Below are 27,376 nucleotides of genomic sequence, written 5' to 3' on the forward strand. Positions count from 1 at the left end.
TGAGGAGTAGGCCGGACTGTCAAGTTCTGTCACTATCTCCTTGCCACTCCCATACTCACATGCCCCTTTCGCTACTCCCTTGTTCCAATGTGTCATGCTGTTGCACACCTCCGGGGAAGCCTTCTCTGTGTGGGATTTACCCTCCCCGCCCCATATAAATGTAGACAGCCTGCTGGAGCCAGAGCAGCTCTCCTGGTCCCCCCTGCTTAGCATACTGTCTGGCACACAGCAGACACTCCTTAAATCTTTGTGCGACGAATGAAGGGAATTACAATGATAACTTTTGAACCGATGTTTTTAAGAGAATGATGCAAGAACAAGTGAATGCTTTTAATTTCAAGTATCTTCTTTCTGTCTTTCTCTTTTTTGTAGGGAAAATCGTTTTTATATTGTGGTCAAATATACATAAATAATTGCTATTGGCGCCCTAGCCAGTGTGCCTGAGTGATTAGAGCATCGGCCTGCACACTGAAGGGTTGTGGGTTAGATTCCCAGTCAAGGCCATGTACCTGGGTTGCAGGTTCCAGCCCCGGCCCTGGTCAGGGTGTGTGCAGGAAGTAACTGATGGGTATTCTCTCTCTCTCTCTCTCTCTCTCCCTCTTTTTCCCCCTCTTTCTTCCTCTCTTAAAAATCAATAAAAAACATATACTCAGGTGAGGTTTAAAAAAACGGGAAGAGTTCCTACTTGGCATTATATTAATGAGTGGATCTCTGTGGAGCTTGTAGAACAGAACTTGGCACATGGTAAACACTCAATAAAAAGGTAACAAGTATAAATACTATTATCCATGGAAAGAAAAAGGATCTTCTGGGTGGAGGTGGGGAGCAAAACCTTTTCCCTTTCCAAATTTCTCCGGGGAAGTTTTGAATGATTACTAACAGCCTCATCACTGCTGATCAGAGTTTTTGCAACCACATGAATTTTTATTAATAGTCATTATATAACCACCAGCTGCTTTGCAAATAAGCCAGCACCCGTTTGAGATCTACCAAACCCCAACACGACACTACTGACAACACTGCCTGACCAAGAACTTATCTTTGGCTTTGTTAAGATGGTAAAAGAAGGAGTTGATGTAATGAAGATAAAGATATAGCAACCATTTCACCTTTTCCCAGTTTGTTTCAGCCGGAGGGTTTGAAATGCTCCCTTTAAAACTTTAACTGTTAATTGTTGAGCTTGGTCTGATCCCCTTGGCAAGAGGCATTTCTGGAAATTCTAGGCCCTCATCCTCACCTGTGCTTGGAAGCAATTAAATCATTGCCCAAGTGGTCATGGGAACCCACTCGAAAGGCCAGGTCTACACAGCTTCCCATGTGGACATTGAACCATCCCCATCCCCCCCCCCCCCCCTCCAGTGGTTTGGGGATGTGTACCCAGCCTTAGCTGTTCACCATGATCCTGGGCTTCCAGCCCCCAGGCCACACCCCAAACCTTACAACTTGTCCTGGCCCCTCCTCCTTGTACTTTGTCCTTGCACTGGGGGTATGTCTTGGTCATGTTGCCCACGGCTAGGAAAGGGGCTGGTGGCTTCTCTGGGCTGAAGCAGTTGATGACCATCAAGCCCTTGAGAACTGATCTGTCCTGAGAACCAGGGTCCTGGGGGGTCTCCAGATAAACATAAGTCCCCACTTGCATCCACTTACCCTAAAAGGTTGAATGTGCCTTTTAGGGGGAGGATTCTAGATGAGGGGAAAAGATGCAAGGACTTACGGGGAGGAAATATGGAGCAGGGACACCGCCATAGAACAGCGCTCATTCTAAAGGTGTAGGAGCTCGACCTGATGGGAAATGATAGCAGGTGTGTGACTTGGACATAGTGTTAATATCATTGAATCACATCACACAGTGAGAAAGCTATTCCTTCTTCAATCTGTTTACATCCTTGTGATGATCTCAGTGTTACTGGACAGGGACAGGCCTGGAGCGGGGCTGCCTCAGGTCAGCCTGTAGTGTGTGGGTTCTCGACTTGGTGTTGGAAAGATTTCACGACCTGAGTGCAGGTGGGTTTGAGAGTCATTTATTAATGCCTGGGACAGTGAAACAAAGGAAAAATTAGGGTGGAAGAAACAGCAGGGGTGGGTCTAGGCAGTGCTCTGCGTTGACTCCCTAGAAGTGTTGCAGGAAAGAAGTGAGCCAAGGCAAGTGAAGGTCACGGTGATAGAAGTGAGCAAGGCGGGGCTGCTTTAGCTCACTGGGAAGTTAGAGAAATGAGGGTCCTTGGAGACAGGATCAGGGGGTGAGCTTTGGTCAACTTGCTGCTGCTCACCACTCCCCTAGTTGCAAGTCTTGTGGGCACCCTTAGAGTTTAGGAAGAGATAAAAAGTTCATATCTGGGGCGGGACTTGGGCGTGCTAGACAAGCCTGTACTGAGTCTTGGTCCTGAGGGCTTTCTATCGCCTTTTTTTCCTGCAGGTGAGAATCTTAGGGGAGGGTTTCAGTGGAATATTCATCAGCTTTCCGGGTGCATTTTTAATAGGCTGACGCATCAAAATGAGCATGTAGGGGAATTTGGGATTATTCTTTGGTCTGTTTTATTGTTTTATTTTTTATCTTGGGTCTGTCTGCCTTTAATGTTGTTGTTTTTTTGTTATTTATTCCCCAACTTCATCTGTCCTTGGGCTTCACTGGCACACATGGCACTAAGTGGGTCTTTGTTCGCTATTTTCCCAGGCTAGGGTGATTAAGCTATGTATTCTCTGGTTAGGGCGGGGAGGTAGTAACCATTTGCTTCCAAGTGTCCTTGGTTGGGGAAGGTAAGGTCTTGCAGTTCGCCAGCTGGCTGTAAAAGGTTCAAATTGCTTGGCCTGGTTTCATTTTCTTGCCGTAGTTTCCCCATTCTACTTGCCCAGAGATTTTCCTAGCTTCTCACTGTCTTGCCTCATCAAGAGGAAGGTCTCGGTTGGATGCTGCAATGCCTCCCTCATCCCTTTAACACGGTCTGATTTCCCTTTTACACAGAGTGAGGACCTCAGGTTAAGGAGGCTGGGCAGGCAGCAGTAGCCAGCCAGAGCTGAAACAGCATTGTTTTACGTTCATCTTGTTTCATGCATTTTTATGGTGATTTCCACTTAGGACAAATGATGCTGATTTTCTGCTGAGGATAGTAATATAAAATGTTATTTTTTAAAATATATTTTTATTGATTTCAGAGAGGAAGGGAGAGGGAGAGAAAGATAGAAACATCAGTGATGAGAGAGAATCATTGCTTGGCTGCCTCCTGCATGCCCCCTACTGGGGATCGAGCCAGGGCACGTGCCCTGACCAGGAATCAAACCCATGACCTCCTGGTTCATAGGTCAACGCTCAACCACTGAGCCACCTTGGCCAGGCTAAAGTGTTATTTTTAAATAAACACATTTAAGGCTTTTTGAAAATGAATTGCCTGGAAGATTGTTAATCGTGTTGTGAGGGGATATGGCAAACATGGTAAAGATGGTTGGTGGATGCCTGGCATTTAGAAAACAGTAGTGTAGACCTCTGTATCTCAAACATTACTGCGTGCATAGTAATCACAGTGTCACCTGGGGACTGAGTCACAATGCAGGCTCTGATTGAGCGGGTCTGGGGTCGGGCCTGAGAACCTGCATTTGAACGGGGTGGTAGGAAATAGCGGGAGTGTGGGTTGTAGAGTGCTTTGTCTTTGACAAACATCTGGGTAAGCAGCTGTCTCCTTCCCTTCTCTCCCTCCCTCTCCCTCCTCCTCCCTCTTTCTTCCTCCCTTCCAGGCTCAGAATACTCAGAGAACCAAATCCTTCTTAAAGGCAATCCTGGGTCATTTAATTCTCATCAGATTTTCTCTAATTGCATTTTGCTTCCGAGCTTCTGAGTCAAGTCCCATCACTCCTCCTGCACGGGGCCAGCCCAGCTTGCCCCTCACACAGACGGGGCCCAATGTGTGCAGATGCCAACGCCCCTCTGTGGTTCCTGACACCCTCTGCAATGTGTGCCCTTGAGTCACATTGCATTTTCCCACCTTGGTTGTTAATGTTAATAATCTCAAATTCCCCTACGCGCTCATTTTGATGCATCAGCCTATTAAAAATGCACCTGGAAAAATGAGGTTATTGGCTGGAGGATCAGGACAAGCCAGGAGCACCGCCTGGATTAGGCTGCCAGCATATCAGATAAGCTGAATTTCTCTGCCTCCTCTCCACAGCTCATCCCCCGCCCCCCCCCCCGCCCCCCCGCCCCCCCCCCCCTTGCAGGCTCTCTCAGAGGCAGCCGACAGGAGGAGCCCGCTCTCACCCTCAGACTTTCACCCGCCCGCCTGCCCGCTCCACTTGGAGCCCTCCCATCTCAGTTGGTGGCTCCGACTTCCATATGCTTCTAGGCCCTTCCAGGGCTTTGACTCCCAGGTGCTCCATCCCAAACCTTGGAGTCCACTTAGATGCCTCTCTGGGTCCCCCCCCCACATCCTCCACTCCATCAGCAAATGCAATTGGTTCTACGTTCGAGTGTCATCACTCCTCGCTCCCTGCCCTGCTCCCCGCTGGCCTGGGTCTCCACCACCTCTTGCCTGGATTATTGCTGCGGTCTCCTAACTGCTCTGTTTGCTTTCGATGTTGCCAGTGATTAGCTGGCCGCCAGTTCCCAGGGCATTCGGTCCTCGCATAGGCCAACTAGATTCACAGAGGAAGAAAATGCAAATCTTTAGATTCTTCAATAAACCTCGAGAGTTTAGCCGCAGAGTGAGGGCAGCAGGCTCTCTCTGGGCCATGCCTGCCCATGTCTGTGGGTCTCTGTCTTCACCGCAGCCAGGCCTGCTTGCACCACTGCTGCCATGAGAACTTCAGTACCGCCCACCTTTGCAACCGCAGTGCCTCACGAAATGCATGGAGCACAGTGAATTCCAAGGAAATGTGGTGGAGCAGTTTTAATCAGAGGATCAACACCAGTAGTCCACATATTATTTGGCTCCTCACATTTTTCTCTTAACAGCTTTATTTTTCCTTGGCCCATAATTAGATGCATGTATTTCCAGTGTACAGTTTGAGGAGTTTTGACATTTTTGTCATGCGGTCATCACCTCAATCAAGGTAATGGACAAATGAAAGATTTCCCTGTGCCCCTTTGTCATCTCTCCCTCTTGTCCTGCCCATTCCCCCCATTCCTACACAGCTTGCCATGTCTGCACTCTGCCACCTGCTGCTGGCGCCTGCCATGTTCCACGTGTGCCCCCTGGTGGTCAGTGCACATCATAGTGACCGGTTGTTCGGTTTGGTTGTTCCGCCATTCGGTCTATTTGCATATTAGCCTTTTATTATATAGGATATGGCATCTCTCACTCAGCATAATTGAGATTCCTAGTTTATTCCTTCTTATTACTGAGGAGTATTGTATGGATATTGTATTGTACGGACACACCCTAGTATGTATGGTGCCCATATGTCATCATTTGTTTATCCATTCACCTGCTGATGGACAGTAGACTTGTTGTGAGTTTGGGGCTGCTATGAACATTTGTGTACAGATTTCCAGAATCTCTACAAAAATTGTCAGCTAATTGGTGGAAAGCAGGTGGTAGCTCTAGCAAATTGTTTTAAAAATTGATTTTAGAGGATGATGCTCCAACCAAAGGAGCCACACCAGCCAGGGCTCCAGCAACTCCAAGCCTCCTGTTCTGTAGGCAGGAGTTGAGTGGCCACTGAGTCTCTTTGGCACTGTCTGCTCTGCGCAACAGAGGAAATGCAGGAAAGCAGGTGTATAACAGCGGCCATGAAAAGAGGCTAACAGAACACAGAGGGGCTGTGAGTTTTCACCTTGCAAGGCTTTGCTCTTAACGCTGAAGTTTCTTCAGGGTGTTGACTTCTAATGGTCATTAACACCAGCAGAACCACCCCTTCCCTGGGAGGCAACGCCAGGGCAGGAAGGCGTGGCGTCTGAGGGGTGAGGGCCGGCGATCAGAGGGCCCCAGTGCCTGCGCCAGCCCCTCTTTTTGTCCAGGGAGGTCTGGAACCCATTGTGGAGTGGGAAATGCTTTTGTGCTTTGCAAGCAGCCGGATCCCTTCCAGTGCCGGTGCCGCAGCCAAGCTACTGACTGGCTCACTTCTAAAACTGGCTCAGCCCAGGGGAAGCGGGGCCCCTGTGCCCCGTGGGCAGTCTGGTGAGGAAGGGCAGGGGCCAGGCCTTAAACACCATTGCGTCTTGGTGAGAAAATTCTCTTCAGAAGTTTTCCTTCTGAGAAATGTCCAGGAGCAAGAGGGATTGATCCAATTTGTCGGTTCCCTGTCTCTTTCATGTGTGATCTCCCTTTCTAACAGCAAGGCATCCCGCCTCAGGCAGGCGCTGAAACTTTCAAAGACAACAGAACCTAGTGAGAAATCACTTGTTTTTCCATTTTCTCTATTGTTACGGGACTCTGTTAATGGCAAGGGATACTAGCTTTCCGCTTGCATATAAACATTCCATTTCTAAGACATGTCAAAGGCTGAAGCAGGAGATGATTTGAAGAAGAATATTAACTAAGTGTATGGATTGTATGTGGGTTGGCAAGCTAACTCTCAGGAAGAGCCGCGGGGCCCGTGTGGTAGGTCTCTCAGCCTGGTCTCACCTGAGTGCCAAGAGGAATCAAAGGCTCTGCAGTGTCACATGGGCTCAGGTCTCATCAGTGTACCCGGGTGGCATGTGCGTGGGGGGACGCTCAGCATGAGGGGGTCCACGAGAGCCGAGGGGGGTGAACCACCAGTGTTTGCCCACATTGACACTGTGCCCAGTGGGAGGGGAGCTGCTGGACTCAGGGAAACAGAGCCAAGGTCCAGAGCTGGGAAGGTAGCTAACAAATGCAGGACGTTGGAGGGACCAAGCAGGACGGGGAGGAGCAAGGGTCAGCATGGCACAGGTGGGAGTGAGGGAGAGGGAGCGTACAGTGAGGCTGCATTGAGCGCATTTTGGGTACATACACCCCTGATACTCAAGGGAGCCATGCCTGCCCTCTTCCCACTGTGCTCAGCAGTTGCTATTAGCCCATCATATGCTTTGACTGGACGCCTTGGGCCGGGCAATCATTGGGATTGGTTATTGCTGAGACAAGAATATAAGTTGCAGCATGGACGAGGCAGAGGGTGACATGGGCATCTCCTGGGAATAGGTATGTCCCCGCCCTCTCCTAGCTTCTTCCAAGTTGTGACTTGTCCACCTTTGGGGCCGCAGCTGCTTGCCTGCTCGGGACCTGCAGCCCACCCTTGCCCACACTCCCGGCTTCCGCATGTGCTTGCCCCTTGCTGGTCCAGATTCCCCTTCCATCGCGACATTCTTCCTGCCCCGTGCATGAGCCCCACGGTGCAGTGCAGACAGCTGGGTTCAATTCTGGCTCTAGTACTTCCTGGCTCAGTGACCAAGGTCGGGTTGCCCCACCTGGGTGCCTCAGTTTCCCCCTCTTTCAAATGGGAGTAATAATGATAGGCAAGTATTTGTTGTCAGAATAAGGACAGCAGCCGTGGTACCTTTGTAAGTGCTCAGTGAATATTAGCTCTAAAGAGAGGGGCGGGTGCAGGGGAAGCCAGGACTGATTTTTGACCTGCTGAAGGGGACAGACAAGCGAAGTGAGTGAAAGGACGTGGTACCGGGAATCGAAGGACCAGGGCTGAATTGTGGTACAGCTAAGGGACCTTGGGAAAGATCTGAGTCACAGTTTCTTAATTCCTAAGCATGGAATGCTCCTACAGGCTGTGAGGGTTGCATGAGGAGGTAAGTCGGAGCAGTCTTCGCCACTAGAACATAAGGCAGAGGGCAGAGTGGGCTGCACACTAGCGTACCCAGATGCCGGGTCCCATCTCTAGAGAGTCTGATTTCATTGGTGGGGGTATGGCCTGGGCATCCAGCCTTTGAACTCTCCTCTCCCAAGCCAAGAGTGAGAGCCAGAGGTTCAGGGTTCAGACCAGTGGTTCTCAAGCTGTGTGGTCCTGGGACCAGCAGCTGCGCAGCCTAGTCATCCGGGAACTTGTTAGAAATGCAAATTCTTGGGCCCCGCCCCAGACCTGCTGAATCAGAAGCTCTGGGGCCCAGCCATCTGAGTTGTAAGCCGCCCTCCCGGTGTGTCTCCCAGCTGTGGGCATGCAGCAGACGCTGGCTAATTTCCCCCCTCCCTCCCTGAAGCAGATATTCACTTAGTACATCCTGTGTACCAGGCTCTGAGTTAGTTGCTGGGGATACGTCACAAATAGGACCAGAGTCTCTGCCCTCAAGGGGCTTATGTTCTAGTGACGAAGACTGGTTTTAAAAAATAAGTAGACGCCCAATTAAACATTGTGATGTGTTATGGAGACCCTCCAAGGCCCAATAGTGAATTACAGGCGTTATCTCCTATCCAGCGCGGAGCCCCCACCCGTCTCCAACCCCCTTCAGGACTTTCAGGACCCCTGATCCCAGACGGCCTCTAAGCAGCTGAGATTTTTATTGACGGGCAGCTGGCCACCTCTGGACAGAAACAGCTGCCAGCAGGGCTTACACATCTGTCCTCCAGAGTAGTTCTCCCCCAGGCTGCATTTACTCCACAGTGGCATCCGCCAGTGTCTGAGACATTTTGGTTGTCACACCTCCACAGTGGGCGGGGGAGGGGGGGGGAGCATGTGCTTCAGGGAGTGGGCACAGGCCAAGGATGCAGCTGAACACAAGACACAGGAACAGCCCTCAAAGAAGGTGTGGCCCCAAAAGTCAAGAGTGGGCCCGGCCGGCATGGCTCAGTGGTTGAACACTGACTTATGAACCAGGAGGTCAAGGTTTGACTCCAGGTCAGGGCACATGCCCAGGTTGCGGGCTCCATCCCCAGTGGGGGGTGTGCAGGAGGCAGCCAATCAATGATTCTCTCATCGTTGATATTTTTATCTCTCTCTCCCTCTCCCTTTTTTGAAATAAAAAAAGAAATTTTAAAAAAAGAAAGTGTGCCAAGTTTGGGACACCCTGCCCCAGAGCCTCCCAGGTGAGGTCCCTCCGGAGCACCCCTCTCCTCCTCGCTCTCCTTGCCCCCGGGCTTGGTGGCACTCAAAAACCTTCTACCATTTGACCAGAAAAAGGATTCCAAGCTGCCTTCTCACTTCCTGAGCTGGGGAAGCTGCGCGGAGCCAGGCATCTCCTTGGAAACTCCTTGGCTTCGTGCGATTTGGAAAACAATAAATTTGCAAGGTTGCACAAAGTATCCAGAAACTGAAAAGCCGGCTGGAACTGCTAAGTCCATTTTTTCCCCTCCACATCCAAAATCATTTCCTGGCCTTGGGTTTTCACCGCTGTCACAAGATGAGACGCAGGCAGCTCGTTTTACATGGCAAACAACCCAGCCAAACACACCTCCCCTTTCAAAGGCGTTTTTGGGTGAATTTCCATTCCAGCCAGGGATATCCGTGCACTTTTCTGCTGAGCCGAGCTTGGTTTCATCATAGGCGGACCTGGCAATTGCCAGACGTGGCCAGAGACCATTTCCAGAGCAGACCTCAGCCTTTCCCGACACTGGGGACTAGGGTTTGCCCTCAGCTGGTCCCCAACAAGGGCTGAGGGCGGATGGTCACGGTCTAGTTTGCCAACCTTTACAAGTGGAAAGAGAAAAAAAGCGAAAAATTACCCATAACCACAGAATACATATTAACCTTCTTATGTGCAGCCAGAGTTCTAAGTGCTTTTCTTCAGTTAACTCATCTTTGCCTCCTGCAACCCTGTGAGGAGGGGGCCATTATTAGCCCCACTTTACAGACGAGGAAACCAAGGACAAGGGATTTGCCTCATGTGTCCCCTCACCTGGGCCCAGCTAGTAAGTGGCAAAGCCAGGATTGGAATCTAGGTGTCTTGCTTCAGAGTTCATGCTGTCAGTTAATGTGAACATCTCCCCCACTCCCACCAGCACAATCTAGTAACAATATATAGGTAACATCCAGATGGGTGGTTCTGGAATGGGGCAGTTTTGCACCCCAGGGGACATTTGACAATGTCTAAAGACGCTATTGCTGGGGTATTACTAGCATCTATTGCATAGAGTCGGGGAGGCTGCTAAACATCCTACAGTACAGGACGGCCCCACCACAGAGAATTATCAGTCCAAAATGTCAGTAGTCCCCAAACTGAGAAGTCCTGGTCTCCTGGCATTAAGGTTTGATTTAAACAAGGAAAGAAAGGAGAAAAGGCAAAAAATAGAAAGATAGATGGACATGAGGATAGGTGGGTGGATGGATGAATGGGAGCAAGTGCTGAGGCTGAGAAACCCAGGTCTGTGCGTGCTGGCCATAACACGAGTACCTGAGTCACTCCTCACCGTCACCCTCTGAGGTAGAGACTGCGATTGCCCCCATTACACAGATGGGGAAACTGAGGTTCAAAGAGGTCTGGAGCTTCCAAGCCTTTCTTCTAGGAGGGCCCTCCTGATTCAGGGGCTAGGCCGGCTGAAGTCTGTGAAGTCTGACTTCTCCTGACTGGGCACACTCCCTGGGTGACGTGCGTACCGCTTTGCCTGCTGTGTACACTGTGACCTTGCTCCCCTGCTTGGAGAGGGTCCATCCGCCTCTCAGCTCTCACTGGCCTCCTGCTCCCGACTGCCCCTCTGTTCAAGCTCTACGTGACAGCCAGAGGGATCGGCCTCCAACTACAAATCCAACCATGTCCTCCTCTGCCTTAAAACTTTAATGTGCATATGATCCGCCTTTTAAATCTTTTAAAATGCAGATTTCCTTGGTAGAATCGACAGGGGTAGGGCCCGAGAGTCTGCCTTCCCAACAAGGGCTCAGAGTCCCATGAGGTTGGTCCCTGGGCCATACTTTGCATAGCAAGGTGCAGCCTTGAGGGAGATGGGCTGCTTGAAGGGAATCCGACTTCCTCTGGGGGCTACAGCTGGGGTCTCAAACTACTGGCCCCAGGGCAAAATGGCCCCCTACCTGTGTTTATAAATAAAGTTTATTGGGACACAGACCATCCCCTCCCCCATATATTTATGTACTGTCTGTGGCTGTGTTTGTACTATAACGGCCAGGTTGAGTAGTGTGAGACCCTATGGCTCACAAAGCCGAAAGCATCTACCACCCAGACCTTCACAGAAAATGGTGTACATTGTGTAGCACGTCTTCACGATGCTCTGCAGGGCTGTGTATTGGGATCGCAGCCACCTGAAGGGAGTTCACACACACACACACACACACACACACACACACACACACACCCCACAGTCATACCTGCAGCTGACGGGTCTCGGGCTGGTCTCTGAGGATGAGGCTCGGGGGCGCGTGGGAGGTTGATGATGGCCTGGAGCAGGTATAGGGCATTTAATCACACCCAGGAGCACTTGCCACACCCGCCAGAGAGGAAGCACAGGCCCCGAGCCCCCGTTTTCTGGAGAAGGAGATAGGGGCTCGGCAGCCCAGGACTTGGAGTGGGCCTGCGAGTTCCTCAGCTGGTTTGTGTTAGCGCTTGGATGGGAACCCTGGTCTCCTGACTTCCTGCTCAGGCTTCCACCTCCAAGTACCCTGTGAGGAGGCCCCTTCGGCGGGGAATCTGCCTGGTTAACAAAAAGAACTTCGGTTGGGCCAGGGGGTGGCCCACCAAAAGGAGAATCTTCCTCCTCCATTGCACAGATGACCCCTCCATCCAAGTAAGCTGATGGATTTTTAAGCCCAAGCCCTGGACGGGAGAGCCGAGGGAGTTTAAGTTGCCTGTAGAGATAAATTCCGTCAAATGACCCTGCGTTTCCTATTGTCTTCCATAAATATAACCAAAAAAGAGACCAATGATCCCAAAGGAAAAATCGAACAGACGAAACATGACAGGGCGGGGCTGGGCTAGGATGCAGGACAGTCCCATGGCACGTGCCAGGCACTAGACCAAGCACTTTACACACGTTACCTCATTTAATCCTCACAGCAGCCCTGTGGGTGAGCTGTTAATATGATGATGCGGGTTTTACAGACAAGAGAATAAGTGCTCCACTTATTCTCAGCAGAAGGGGCTGCTGCTCGAGGGGGTTCAGTAGATGCTGAGTTCATGATGGCACGAGGCACAGAGAAGCTAAGAGACCTGCTCGAGGTCACTCAGCAGAGAAGAGCAGGAGCTGGAATTTGAACCTAGAGCTGGGTGACTATAGAGGGGCTCTGTCAGCAGAAGTGACCGGCTCCTCCCCACTCCGCTCCGCAGGGCTTAGAACCCACCCACCCCACCCCACCCCACCCCACCCCCACCCCCTCCAGTCTGGCCGCCTGGACTGGCAGGCAGCCTGCAGCAGGCAGAGCAGGGAGCGGAGGCCTGGGGACCCAAGTGAGGTGGGAACTCCACTCCCAGCTGAGTTCCTGCTCGCTAAGGCTGCAGAGGCTCCTCCCATGGGGTGACCCCCTGGGCCAATCTCCCAGAGGCCCTGCCCAGCTGCCGGGTGAGCCAGGCTGGGCCCTGCCCCAAGCAGCCTTTCCCTCTCGCTCTTTGGCTTTGTGAGAACAGAAAGTAGACCAAGGAGAGGGGGGCCTCTGGGGCTCAGGACAGCCATTCAGAACTCAGGGACTGAGGGTGGGGGGGATGGTTGGGGGGGCACAGGAGGAAAGAGGGACGAAGGATGGGAGGATTACTCTAACTGGTCAGGGGAAGGCAGGGAAGGGGTATATGACTTTCTTGTGGCACTTTCCAGGGCGTGTTTGTGCACACACAGCATATACACACTTGCTTTCTGGAGAGCAGACTCCGCATCGCTGCTCTGTGTGTGGCCACAGGAGTGCCCGCCTCCCTCTGGCTGTGTCCCGGCAGCGGCAGCAAAGGGGGTTATACACTCGCTAAGGTGTCCTACAGCGCCTTCTCTCAGGCCGCGCGCTGATCGCCTAATTCCCACTCTATGGATGGGAATGATGACTATGATCCCTACTTATTGTTTTGCTGGAAAGGCTCAGAGAGCTTCAGACACTTGTCTAAGGTCACGCAGCTTGGAGGCGTTAGGACTGATAGTCTGATGCCAACATCTGTACTCTTGTTTTAACCAAACACCCAGGGAGCAAGTGGTCACTGAACCCCTACTGACTAGTCAATAAAAATGGCTGTCCCCAGTGCCCTGGTGAAGATGCCCTCCAGTGTGTACCCAGGAGTGGATGTGCTGGGATATGGGGTCACCCTTTTAGAATAGGGGCTCCTCTCCCAGGGAACATCATGGAATTTGAGGCCCAGGCTGACCCTGGAACTCAGAGTGCGGTGGGCCCGGCTGGCATGTGGAGCCTGTGTTGGCACCAAGCAAATCCTTTGCTTCCTCCTGAGCACGAAGGTCAAGGCTGCTCTGTCTCAGCCCCTGCCCCTGGTCAGCCACCTCTGTCTCTGCCTCCTGGCCCTTGGGGGTTGCATTCCTCAAATTCTAGAGGTGAGTCACCACACCTGGGGCTTCTGGAGGTACACCCTGGGAGGACTGGGAGGTATATCCTGGCAGGACTGGGAGGTACACCCTGGCAGGACTGGGAGGTATATCCTGGCAGGACTGGGAGGTACACCCTGGCAGGACTGGGAGGTACACCCTGGCAGGACTGGGAGGTACACCCTGGCAGGACTGGGAGGTATATCCTGGCAGGACTGGGAGGTATATCCTGGCAGATCTGGGAGGTACACCCTGGCAGGACTGGGTCGGGTGGCAGGGGCTGCCCCTAGGACAGAGTGTATGTGGCCTTTTTCTCCCCTCTAATGAAGAGGACCCTAGCTGTGAGTGACAGAGGATGAACAAGAGGTTACAGGGACATTTCTGGCAGAGTACACACCCACCAGGTCACCGATTGGTTCTAGAGCAGCCAATTCTGGAAAAGCACAGGCAGACCTGCTCAAGGAATGCCAGCAGATGCCAGGGGATGGTGGCGTGGAGAAACAAGCAACAGTCGGTTCTAGTCTCCCCTCCCCAACCCCCGTCCCCAGACACACACACACACACACACACACACACACACACACACGCACATGCACACCACCAGATGCTGCCATAGAGGGACTTGACGGTGGTCCCCCCTCGATTCCCTCACCTGCTGCACCAAAGTACCTGAAGTACCTGGGAGACACTGTAATATGGGGTTTCCCAAAGTCAGTCATTCCTGGGCCACATTCCCAATTTTGCCATATCCATGTGCCACCTGGGCTGTTATTTACTTTATTTCTGTTTAAATTGAGTCACTTAAAAATGCATTCATTCAAAATATGTTTATAAAGATACACTTAAAACATTAAAATAAAAACATACACGAAAAAACCAAAATGTGTTTATATTACTTCTATCGATGGAAGACAGCAGCACTTGGCCTAAGTAGAAAGATACATACAAGGAAAGCAGAGTAAATGTGTGGGAATGCAGCTGGAACCTGCTGTCTGCAGAAACCTCTTTTAAAAAAAATTTTTTTAAATTTCATTTCAGAGAGGGAGAGAGAGAGAAACATCCATGATGAGAGAGAATCATTGATCAGCTGCCTCCTGCATTCCCCCTACTGGGGGGATGTGCCTCAATTGGGAATCAGCTATCACCTCTTGGTTCATGGGTCGACACTTAACCACTGAGCAACACCGGCCAGGCAAGAAACCTTTTGAATCCATAGCTCCCCTTTGTTAATCAAGAGACACGAGCATGTGTTGGAGAGGCCGTGCCCAATACTGGCGCCATGCTGGAGTTCCATCTGGGAGGGTGCAGCAGGTTTACAATGATAGACAAATTCAGATCTCTGGGAGCTCCCATTCATTGTGCTGCTGGGTCCCTGTTCCTCCGCTGTCCTCAGGTGGGAGCTCCTGGAGAACTGAAAATGAACATGTGTTGGATGCCTTGTATGTGGCCACATCCCCCAACAATGTCCTACACACTAAAGGCGTCTGTAATGCTAAAGAAAGCACTGTCGACATTGTGGTAAGGGCTTGACAGTGAATAATAGTCGTGTGTTGCATAAAGGTGCAGGTGAATGCATTTACACTAGAACATAAACTCCACGTGCACAGGGTTTTCTGTCCTGTTCCCTGCTGTGTTCACTGCCTACAGTGCTTGGCATTTACTAGGTGCTCAGTAAGCATTTGTTGAGTCAATGAGAGAATCAATGAATCCATAAAGTAATGAATGAGTGGATGAAGACATGACTGAGCACATGAATGACTGTCAATCCCCCCGCACCCCTGCCAATCCAGAGACAGGCCTTTTGTAAAGTTTCAGACCCCAGTGAGGCTGGCTAAGCCTCGAGCTGGGAACCAGGGGGTGGAGGAGCAAACAAAAGAAGCCAAGATAAGGGCAGCCTCGCTGGCTGTGGCATCCAAAGGTGCCCCTAGAAGCAGCCCTTACTGGCAGCTGCCTTCCATGGGCTGGGGCTGGGTCAGGGCTGACAGTATGACCAGCAGCTAAACTCTCAGTAATGCCCTCCTCCCACCACCTCAGCAACAGCCTTCTTGGGTCATCTAGATGGGAGAGTGAGGGACTGTTTTCCACACTGGCAATGTGGTACCAAGAAGCATTTTTCGTCTATAAAAGTGTTAACATAAAAAACAAACAAAAAACATTCAAACCTGTAAAGAATTGTTGTGAGTTTATTTGAGCCAAACTGTTGACAATTGCCAGGAAGCAGGATCTCAACGTATTGGGATAATGCTCCAGAGAAAGATGGTTTTTTACCTTGTTTTATACATTACAATCAAAAGAGGAGCTGTACCAAGGATCTTTTCATATTTGCTTTTTTTTTTTTTACTGAAAAATTGGTCCTTAAAAAAAAGAGGAGATGTAAATGGGTTACATGAACTCCATTGGTGATAGATCAGGGAGGCGGGAGTAAGCAAAGTGGGGAAACCTCTGGGATTGGATAAAAAGTAAAATGATAGACACATGCTTCTTTTACTTAGGTGGGAGCAGGATAGTTAACAGTCAACAATTAACTCAATAACAAAGGGGATTTGTGATCTCTGCAGAGCAGTGCCTGTGCTTTGAGGGGTCCGGAAAAAGTAAAATTACTTTGACATTCCAACCCTATCTTATCGTAGATGCAAAAAGACAATAGGCTCAGTTAAGGTAAAGATTGACCTTTGTCAGGGAAGATACCGGCCTAGGATGTGACTATCCACCATAATTGCTTTTAGTTAAAGGTGTAATTTCAGACCATCCTTTGCAGTTACTTTTGGTCTTGGAGTTTCCAAGACCTCCATGCAGGCCTCCCCTGAGCATGTTGGGTTAGCATGTGGCCCCTTTTTCGTCCACAGAAGGCTTGGTTTTCTTCTCCACCAGGGTGGTGCTTTCTGAGCTTTGCATACCTCCCACACGCTCCCCCTCCTAAGGCGGGTTTCTGAAGAAATTCTCCAGGGCTTCTAGGGAGGTGTTCCCACTGGAGTGTTTACACGCCAGCTCATGTGCGGGACCAGAACATTTCTGTGGGGTAATGTTTAACCGGCGACTAGTAGCATCGCGCTGGTCTGCAGCTCACTGAGGCCGGTGAGGGGCCAGCCCTCCTCCTCTGTGGTCTCTGAAGGAGGCACAGCCTGCCCCCTGCCTCCCATTGCTCTGCAGCCCGTGTCTCACCCAACAGGAAAGGGGCATCCTTTTGTCCTCCAGAAGCCGCGAAATGCTCTCTTCCTAGGCTTTTATCCTAAGCTAATAGGAAAGCCTGGACTTGAATTCTTAGGAAAAAAATTCTTTTAAGCAATTTCTTGGTGCCCATCGAATATGAGCCCAACCCAGCTAAAATAGCCATGTTAGTACCCATTGTGATTTTTGAATATTTCATAACTCACAAAAAAGGGAAAAACAACATGATTGTAAAGTCTTTGAAGGCAGAGACTGGGTCTGACACTTGTAGGCCCCACCCCATCAGGAGCCCTGGCGCTGTCATGTGGAAGCAGTTTCCCTGATGTCGAACTCTGAGATAGACAGGACCGTGTAAACGTCAGGCCACATTTGGGAACGCATTTGGGAACGCACAGTTCCCAAACCTTAGCGTGCAGAGGGACCATTGGGAAGCTAGCTAAAAAAATCGAGACTTCCAGATCCCACTGGGATTCACTCATTCATTCACTCAGTACCATCAAGCTCCTACTAGGAATAGAGTTGCCAGATTTAGCAAGTTAAAATGCAGGACACTCAGTTAAACTTGAATTTTAGATCATGCAGTCGTTGAGACATATACTAAGAATGCTTCGTTGTCGATCTGAAATCCACATGTAACTGGGCATCTTGTCTTTTACCTCGCAGCCCTCACTCTGCACCAAGCACTGTTCCTGGTGCTCAGGACACAGCATGGCTGACACAGAGCCCCTGCCTTCTTGGCGCTTACATGCCAGTGAGGGTGACAGGCAAGCAAACAGCTGAGGGAAGGACGTTGGGGGCGCCGTGGCAGGAACCACTTCTGGGTTTGCCAGGAACAGAGCACATGTCACCTCGCTATTGGGCCTGGCCACGTCTTGGAGGCGGGTGTTGGCACCCCTAAAAGAGTTCTCTCAGCAGAGGGGCATGAGAATGAGAACTGCTCACAGACCCAGGGCTGCTGGTGATGGTGGGAGAAGGGATGTTTCAGTCACAGCAAGGTGATGTCTCAGTTCTGGATGTGGTTCATGTCGGCTAAGTGCAAGATCAGGTTCCTCCGGGTAAGGGTCTGTGCTTCCTTCTTCATTCATCCTCCCAAACTTTTATCTTTTATTATGGAAAATTTTAAACACACAGAATACAGAGACATATAAAAGATCCCCATATATCCAACATGAATATTAACATTTTGCCAATCTTTTCCTGTGATTGACCTTCTTCTGATTTTAGTCTTATTTTCTATTGAGGTATAACAGTCTTATAATAAAGTGTAAAAAAAGCTTGATGAATTTCAATGCTGCTTCCCCCCTGCCCCCATGTTTACACCTGTGAAACCTCCACCTAGAGCAGTGGTTCTCAACCTTCCTAATGCCGCGGCCCTTTACTACAGTTCCTCATATTGTGTGCCGGGAGCCGGTCCATCCTTGCTGTTTCAAGGGACCTGGCATATATAGCATACTGTTCTTAATATGTTTGCTCACCTTCTTGGCACTATGTGTTTTAACCAAAGTCACCTCTCCGAGAAAGGTTGTTTCCCCAGGTAGGGATTTTTCCCTGAAGTTAGGGAGGGGATAAAACCCCTTAACTAAGTGCCAGGCAGGTAATTAATCACTTTAACTACGAACAATCATGCTTAAGCTACATAATCTTTACTCCCTGGAATGGAGATAAGAAACGCCCTAACCTTTGGAATAGAGATTGATAGGATTGGAATCAACTGGTATAAATACAGATGTAACAAGACAACAGGAGACAGAACCTACACTCAGAACCTAGACACAGAACCTACACAGAACCTAGAGACGGAAGAACTTCGCTGAAGAGAACATGGCAAAAGATCCTGGACAGAAACTGTCCTCAGAACCTAGAGACAGAACCTAGCGAGAGAATCTGGCTGAAGACCTGGCTACAGAACCTGCTACAGAACCTGGATAGAACATGGCAAGAGAACCTGACTAGAACCTGGTGACTGAACCTGGCTGGAGAACCTGTACAGAACCTGGCTGGAGAACCTAGCGAGGGAACATGGCTACAGAACCTGGTTGGAGAACCTGGAGAACCTGGCTGGAGAACCTAGCAAGAGAACATGGACACAGAACCTGGCTGGAGATCCTGACCAGAACTTGGCTAGAGATCCTGGCTAGGCTGCTGATCAACTGAATGCTGTCTCTGTGTCATTCCTTCTTCGCCGACTCCGTCCACACCTTTGGGGACCCCTAGACCTGCTGGGGTTGGACCCCAGCAGTTGTGGTGAACCCCAACCATAAAATTATTTTCGTTGCTACTTCATAACTGTAATTCTGCTACTGTTATGAATCGTAATGTAAATATCTGATAGGCAGGATATATTTTCATTGTTACAAATTGAACATAATTAAAGCATAGCGATTAATCATAAAAACAATATGTAATTTTATATGTATTTTCCGATGGTCTTAGGCGACCCCTGTGAAAGGGTCGTTCGACCCCCAAAGGGGTCGTGACCCACAGGTTGGCGACCCACAGGTTGAGAACCGCTGACCTAGAGCAAGATATAACCTAGAGCAAGATATAGACCATTTCTGTCCCCAGCTGGCGCCCTCCTGGGCCTGCCTGGCATCTGTACTTCGGTCAATTGTAGTGCACATCGGTTATTACATTGGGGGAAACATTTCTATAGATAAATAGAAAACTTCGAGTCTCTCTCTCCCTTCTCCCTTTCCCTTTCCCTTTTCCTTTCTTTTTCTTTCTTTTTTTTTTTTCTAGTCTATTTACCTACCTAGTTATTAGGAAGTTAAACTCTGGATTATCAAAAGATATAGAACAACCAAGATTAATTCAGATAAAGTGGATTTAGAAATTAGCTACTATTTGGGGGTTATATGTGTTGATCTTAAAAACCTCCCTCCCTTCAATTACTTTGACTCTCTCCCACTGACCATTAATGGGCTGGCTCCTATGGATATATATTTCTTAAAATATATTTTTATTTACTTCAGAGAGGGAGAGAGAGAGAAACATCAATGATGAGAGAGAATCATTGATTGGCTGCCTCTTGCACACCCCACACTGGGGATCAAGCCCACAACCTGGGCATGTGCCCTGACCAGGAATTGAATTGTGACCTCCTGGTTCCTAGGTCAATGCTCAAACACTGAGCCACACTGGCCAGACAACTCCAGTGGATATTGGAGATAAAAAACAAACCTGACCCTGGCCCCTGCCCCTCCCCAGCATTCACAGTGGCCTGGGTGGTGAGAGATGCTGAAGCTATTTCCCAAGACTCTGTTAGAGGAGCGAGGTCCCCGCCCCTGCGGTTGGGGAAGGGGCCATTGAAACACCTTGAGTGGGTGCTGAGCTGGTTGGCCCCATGCTCCCTCCTTGACATCACATGTTCCCCACAGACGCTGCAGGAGATCTTTCAGGCGGAGAGCACCATCGCGCTGCTGGAGAGGTCCATCATAGCCAAGGAGTGCCCCCTGAAGGTGGCACAGACGCGGCTGGAGTGCAGGACCCGGCGCCCCAACGTGGAGCTGTGCAGGGACATCCCACAGTTCAAGTGAGCGGGGGAGGCTGGAAGGGGTGGGGGGCTCCCAGGAAACCTGGGTCTGAGAAGGGTCCTCCACCAATCAGGACATCTAGTCTCACAAGTCAACAGGGCCCTGGGCGGGGGGTGGTGTCTGAAATTCTGGGGATCCCCTTGAAAACTGCCCATCCTGGGGAAGGCCAGACCCTCTGCGCTGCACTGAAGCTTCCCAACTGCCTAAGCCAGGGAGCCGGGTGGGGAATGTCCGGCCCAAGGGCCGTTTAAGGCCTGTGAAACCATGTGGCTTGGCCCTGCCAAGGCATCAGATGGGAGTTCATTAAATGTTTGACCAAATATAGCAGGCTAGTTTTTAAGTTGATAATCTTGTATGGCCCACGAAGGATGTTATAAATACTCAAATGGCCCTTAGCAGAAAAAAGGTCTCCCCCTCTCCCCCCCATCCCACCCCCACCCTCCGCCCCCAGGCCTAAACCAAGGATGGGAAAAACCAAGCCTGGCTTCATATCCCACTGTGCCCTGGGAAGCCCCCACTTCCCTGAAAGCTAAGGAGAGGTACCCTCCCGGCAGAGATGTGGCCTTTGGCCCGTGGTTTCTCCGCCCAGGCTCCCATACAAGAGGCCCCAGCTCACACGTCCCTCCTTCTCCCTTGCTGTCTGTGTACAGTTCTCACCTGTGAACCATTGAACAGCTTCCTGCTCAGGGATGGAAGGGCGGCTTCTGTTGAGAAAGGGCCTCCTCACAGCAGGGGGTGAAAAGCGCTTCTGGGGCTGAAAACCCAGAGGCAGGGTTGTGAGCTGGAGGAGGAGCGTGGGAGGTGATGCTGGCCAGGCGAGGGAGGACCGTCACACACAGGCTTGTTTTCCCAGGACGTGCTGTGGAGCTGGCGCAGGCCCGCTGGCCGCCCCGTTCCCCCATGCCGGCACTGTCACAGTCCCTGTTGCTGTGTAACAAATTCCCCCGCAGTTCGAGGCTGGTCCTCCTCCGGGGCTGGAGGTGGGGAAGAGAGCTGAACGAGAGAGAGGGAGGGAACCACTGAGAGAAGACGCTGGCGGTCCCCTGTGGTGATGCTTGCACAGCCCCAGCCACTGCCTGAGACACTCGGGAAACAGAAGCTGGGCGTGTGTGTTGTGGGGGTGGGCGGTTTTGAATGTGACGGCCTGGCCAGCTGCTCCTCAGCCTGCTGCTGGCCTGGAAAGTTCCCACCCTTGGGAGTGGGTGCAGTGTGGCCTGGGTCCCACCCTGCTGGGTGGCAAGGGGCCCGGGTCCCAGGGGAGGGCTGGGGGAGGCTCTCTTGATCCTTCCTCCACGCGGTTCAAGCCTCTTAGTCCCTCAGGTTGGGCTCCTGCCCGTCCTGGGGCTCTGATAACCCACGTGTCCACCCAGGGGCTTACACAGAGCAGGCCTTTAGGGAGTGACCAGATGTCCCGGAGGACCGACTGCTCCTGGGCAACCTCCCTGCCCCTCACCCATCAGCTGGGCCACCGAGAGGCATAGATAGGGAGCATGAATGGGATCCCCAGGCAGTGTGTGTGTGTGTGTGTGTGTGTGTGTGTATCTGTGTGTCTGTGTGTATCTATATTTATGTGTGTAGTGTGTATATGTATGCATGTGCATGCAATGTGCATGTGTGTGTGTGTGTGTATGTGATGTGTGTATGAATGTTTGTGCACAGTGCTTTGGGAGCTGAGCAGATGATGGGACTTGAGCTGTCTGCCTTCTCCAGCAGCTGAAGTGCCCAATCTGTGCATTGTCTTCCTTACCCACATTGCCTCTCACCACCAATGGGCCTTCTTCCTCATCATCACTAATTTCCCTTCTGTCTCTATTGATTTGCCTATTCTGGACATTTCATATAAATGGAGTCATACAACATGTAACCTCTTCTGACTGGTTTCTTTCACTGAGCACAGTGTCTTCAAGGTCCCTCCGTGTTATCACATGTATCCTGCTTTATTCCTTTGTTATGGCCGAATAAGATTGTATGGACAGATCACCTTGGTTTATCCACCCAGCTGTGGATGGATATCTGGGCTGTTTCTACCTTTTGACTCCCGTGATTGGTGCTGCTATGAGCATTCATGTACAAGTATTTGTTTGAGCATCTGTTTTCAATTCTCATGGGAGATACTCAGGAGCAGAATTGCTGGGTCGTGATAAGTCTACATTTAACTTCCTGAGCAGCAGCCAGATTGCTTTCCTAAACATCCTGACAGTTTCTCCCTCTCTGCTTATCACCCTGGGAGCTCTATCCTGCCTTTACTTCCATACCTCTTCCACCCCTGTCTTCCCTGACAGCTGAGCCTCCCCAGTCTGGCTTTCCACAGTCTCCCAGCGCCTGGCACAGTTCCTGGCACATAGTAGGTGCACCCGTGTTGAACAACTGAGTTGAACGGTGCCTCCTCTGCTCTCACCGCAGGCTCGTGAATGAGGTATTCACCATCGACGACACACTGCAGACCCTCAAGCTGAGGCTGCGGGAGACGCAGGACACGCTGCAGATGCTGGTAATGACCAAGTGCCGGCTGGAGCACGAGCTGGCCATCAAGGCCAACACCCTCTGCATCGACAAGGAGAAGTGCATGTGCATGCGCAGGACCTTCCCCAGCACCCCACGCCTGGTGGGCTACACGTGAGCTGGCGCCGCCCGTGGTGCCTGCTCCATGTCGGTTCCATATGCAACATAAACTTCGAAAAGGCAGACAAATGAAATAAAGGAAAGTGTTGTTTTCTCCCTTTCCTCCTATCATAGAAATATATATATATATATATCCCCCAAATAAATGTGCCCAAAACAAGGATCCTGCGCTCCTTCCTTGCTGTAGAACAGGCCTCGGGGCCGATCCAGAGAGGAGACGGGTTGTGACCCTCAGACAGAGCAGTGTGAGGCTGTCAGCATCCCCAGGAACAGAGGAGGCTGTGTTTTATAAAACCGGATTGTCCACTTAGGAGCACCATGTAGACAGGCTGGCATGCCCAGAGATGGGACAAGAGCGGAGAGTCCGCAGCCCACCTATCAGGAGCCGTGGGCCTTGAACAAGCTTCCAACCTGAGCATCCTGGTCCATCCAGTGAGGTCAGTCCCTGGCGGAGGTGACTCAGCTGGGTGAGGCGGTGCCAAGAAGTGGAATTTGGGTCAGAAGTCCTGGGGCTAAAACTCAGCTTTGCCAGGTGGGGTGTTTTAGAGATTGAGATGGGAGAAGGAGGAGGCAGGTAAGGGTTCAAAGAAAGCTCTCTGAAGAAGTGACATCACTTCAAAAGGTTAAATGTAGAATTACCATACGACCCAAAAATTCTACTCCTGGGTATATAAGCAACAGCGTTGAAAACAAACAAAAATGAGCACATGAATGTTCATAGCAGCACTAGTCATAATAGTCAAAAGATGGAAACAACCCAGATGTCCATGAATGGGTAAGTGGGAAAACAAGATGTGGTCTAGCCACACAATGGAATACTATTCAGCCTTAATAAAGGAATGAATGACAGAAATATACACTTGAAACCCATATAATCTTATTAACCAATGTCACCCCTCCCCTGCCAAAAAAAGGAAAAGAAAACCACACACACACACAGGAAGAAAAAAAAGAATGAAGTGTTGATCCATGTACAACACAGATGAGCCTTGAAGACATGGTGTTAAGTGGAAGAAGCAAAGGTCACATATTGTATGGTCTCAGTTACAGTGTAAGAATGTCTGCAATAGGCAAATCCATACAAACAGAGGATCGATGGTTGCCAGGGAGAGCGGCATGGGAAGGAACTGCCTAGTGGGTGCAGGCTTTGTTTTGGAGTGGTGAAAAGCAGGAGAAAGCTGAAGGGAGATAGAGGTGGTGGCACAACATTGTGAACGCGCTGAGTGCCATTGAATTGTTCACTTTAAGTTGTTTATTTTATAGTATGTGAAATTCGCCTCAATTAAACAAGAGAAGAAAAGTCCTGTTGCAGCTGAGTCTTGAGTGATGAAGAGGTGGAGGCAGAAGAGGGTGGGATTTCTGGAGCGAGGAGTAGCCTGGATAGAGGCTGGCAGCTGGATGGAGGAGCTTTCGGAGCGGCCCGTGAACCATCTAGAAGGGTCACGAGGCCAGATCATGAGTGACAAATCGTTTTTACTTTTTCCTGAGGTCAGTGTTTGCCAGACTTTGTGATTCACATCAGTGCTTTCCAGTGTTAACATGCATGTGACAATCACCTGGAGACCTTGCTAACATGCAGATTCTGAGTCGTGTGGTCTGAGGTGGCGCCTGAGACGGAACCGAGCTCCAGATGATGCTGACAGCCCAGGGGCCACACTCTGAGCAGCAAATAACACCTCCTTGATTATTGCCATAACCGAGAACTGCCTTTACTATTACTCATTCAATCTTTTAGATTGGTGTGCTTTTAAAAGTCCATTTATTTTAAAGGCAACCTTATAGTGTGGCTGTGACAGGAAACCTGCCTTGCCCAACGTCGAACAAAACAAAATATTGTTAACGGTGTCTGGTTAGGAAATATTGTCTAAGGTAACACTGTCTGAAATCTTTGCTTTTGTTCAGCCAGCAAGTCTTAAAGGAAAGTTAAAGGCCACTTAGCATTCAGTGGAGACTCTCCTTGAAGCAAGTTTGCTTGAAAGAGGAGAGAAAAGCCAGTTTTTCTACAAATGAGTAGAGATCCCTAAAATGGGGATGTGAAATGACCAGATTGGTGTTTGAGAAATAATCGCTTCACGAGGAGGAGAAGGAAGCTGGAGGGAGGTGGGGAGACCAAGCTGTGAGCATTTCAGGCACAAGCTGCAGGGGGCTGGATTAGGACAGGTGCGTAGGAATATCTGTGAGGTGGGAGCCAGAATCCTTTTGAGTGTGGTGGTCAGGGGCAAGTGGGAGACCAGATCGGGCAAAGAAGCCAGGCTTGGGCAGCGGCGCTTGGGGTGCTGCACCCCAGAGGAGGGGAGTGAGTGGGCCGCAGAAGCAGAGAGAAGTTGGTTAACTTCTCTTTCCCACGTGGAGTTTGAATCACTGCCCTGAGGAATGTGCTGGTGTAAGTGGCTGAAAGGCAAGTGGAAATGGGGTCTTGGAGCTCAGTGCCTGGGGACGTGGGAGAGATCTAAAGCCTCAGGAAAGCAGGGGCTGATGCAGGGAAATCCTCAAGAGTGAGAGGTTCCCAGTGGAATGTGATGCTGGGGTGGGCGGGTCCAAGGAGGGAACAGGGAGAGCACAGGAGAGGCAAACAGCCCGAAGAAGCAATGGCAAGGGGATCGGAGGAAGAGTTGCAAAAATGGGGATGTTCAGATGGAGAATAATGAAAGCCTTTGGGCCCTAGCTGGTTTGGCTCAGAGGAAAGAGTGTCATCCTGTGGACTGAAGCGTCCTGGATTCGATTCCGGTCAAGGACATGTACCTTGGTTGCAGGCTCGATCCCAGGCCCTGTGGGAAGGCAACCAATCAATGCGTGTCTCTCACATCGATGTTTCTCCATCTCTACCTCTCACATCCACTCTCGCTAAAAATCAATGGCAAAATAGCCTCAGGTGAGAAGAGAGAGAGAGGGAGAAAGAGAAGGAGAGGAGAGAGAGAGAGAGAGAGAGAGAGAGAGAGAGAGAGAGAGAGAGAGAGAGAGAGAGAGCCTTTGAAGCCTTTTGGAAGCGGGCATTCTAAATAGACCAATGACCCAGATACCGATGGATGTATACATCTTTGTAAAGCAAATTGGCAATATGCTTCAAGAGCCTTAAAAGTCTGCACATTCTTCAGCTTGTGAATGTCATTAGAAAACTGTCCCAAATGCAGCCCCAGATGCACGCGTTGAAGATTTACCACAGGCAACCTTTGAAAGTTATTCAACAGCAGGGAGCAGCTAAGGAAAGTCTAGCACAACCGAGTCACGGAGTTTCAAGTAGCTGCAGACGTGATGCACGCCACATGCTCGATGCCGAAGAACGGGCCTGCCTGTGAGGCTGAAAGTGCGCAGGAAGAAGATTGCACTGGAATGTTAACAGTGTCCATGTGAGCAGCGGCTGGGCTCTGGTTGTTGATACTGTGAGTTATCTACGGTAAACATGTGTCCCTTTATGAATCGGGAGGAAATGCTTTTTTAAATAGACATTTTATTTGGCATTAGCTTTTGATTTATGGCGAAGTTGCAAAGAGGACACAGTTCCCACCTACCCTTCACCCACCTTCCATGTTTGCTGTGGTGCCTATGTCCAAGCTAAGACATGACCGTGAGTGCCTTTCAAACTCCACGATTTGTTTTTCTGTTCCAGGATCTGATGGAGGGTACCACGTTGCACTGAGTTATTAGTCTCCTCTGTCGGTGACTGGTTCTCCACTTTTTCTTGTTTTTCATGACCTTGACAATTTTGAAGAGTCCTTGTATCGGTAGGTATTTACCAGAGGCCCCTGAATTTGGGTTTGTCTGATGTTTTTCTCATGAGTAGTCTGTGTTTACAGGTTTTTTTTTGGAAGACCACAGATGTGGTGTCCTTGTCACCCCTCATACCAGGGCATTCATAATATCCCCTTGGTGTCCTGGTGATGTTACCTGGATCACCGGGTTAAGGTGTCTGCCAGGTTCAGGTGTCTCCACTGTGAAGGTACTGCCCTTCCTTCCCCTTCTCTATCCTTTGGAAGTGAGTCGTTAAGCTCAGCCCACACTCAAGGGCAGAGGGGATTAAGCTTCCCCTCTGGAGGGGGAGTATTTACATACATTATTTGTCATTCTTCTCTAATAAAAGTATGTCCCTTAACCTTGACTTATTCTGTCATTTATGTGTATCTATATGCACGCATGGACATGTAGTTTACACTTTGAATTATAATCTACTAGTAAAACTGATTCAAAAAGGGTGGGGCAAAAGTAGGTTTACAGTTGTGAGTGGGTGGAACACAGTTTATTCATGTATTATTATTTATTAATTATTGTATTACTTTCCATACAAACAACGGTAAACCTACTTTTGCCCCACCCTGTATATACTATTTATTCCGTTGTTCAAATTGTTCCGGCGCTGGCCATCGGGGATCTTTCGGGCTGGTTCCTGTGTCCCTTGGACACCGCCCACTCCCCTCACACCATCCTTCTGTGTGTTGTTGAGCACTTCCTTACTTTCTGGTGCTATAAGATGCTCAAGGCTCATCTGGAATTTTTTTTTTTCTGCTCCAGCCTAGAGTCAGCCATTTCTCCAAAGGGCCCTGGTTTCTTTTATTGGAGCACAGTATTTAGAAATCAAGGTCTAGGAGCTCCAGTGGCGCAATCGGTTAGCGCTGTACTTATAAGAAATCAAGGTCTGGGTGCTAGGTGTGCTCATTGTTAAGAATTTTTTTTTTTCTTCAGTTTTTCTTATTGTGGTAAAATCCACATCACATAAACTTTGCCATCTTAACCATTTTTAAGTATGGAGTTCAGTGGTATTAAATG

The 27,376-nt window shown here is 50.0% G+C and overlaps 1 protein-coding gene across 1 annotated transcript in view; it reads left to right on the plus strand.

Moving 5' to 3' along the window:
- TEKT5 (tektin 5) overlaps positions 1-22,613 on the plus strand; it is a 36,742-nt gene extending 14,129 nt beyond the window's left edge. The window contains exons 6-7 of the mRNA XM_036307814.1: positions 19,838-19,992; positions 22,397-22,613. Coding sequence (XP_036163707.1) covers positions 19,838-19,992; positions 22,397-22,613 — 372 coding nt within the window. The remainder of the gene's footprint in view (positions 1-19,837; positions 19,993-22,396) is intronic.
- The last annotated feature ends 4,763 nt before the right edge of the window (positions 22,614-27,376 follow it).

Source organism: Myotis myotis, unplaced genomic scaffold (assembly GCF_014108235.1).
Source record: "Myotis myotis isolate mMyoMyo1 unplaced genomic scaffold, mMyoMyo1.p scaffold_m19_p_5, whole genome shotgun sequence".
Taxonomy (NCBI): domain Eukaryota; kingdom Metazoa; phylum Chordata; class Mammalia; order Chiroptera; family Vespertilionidae; genus Myotis; species Myotis myotis.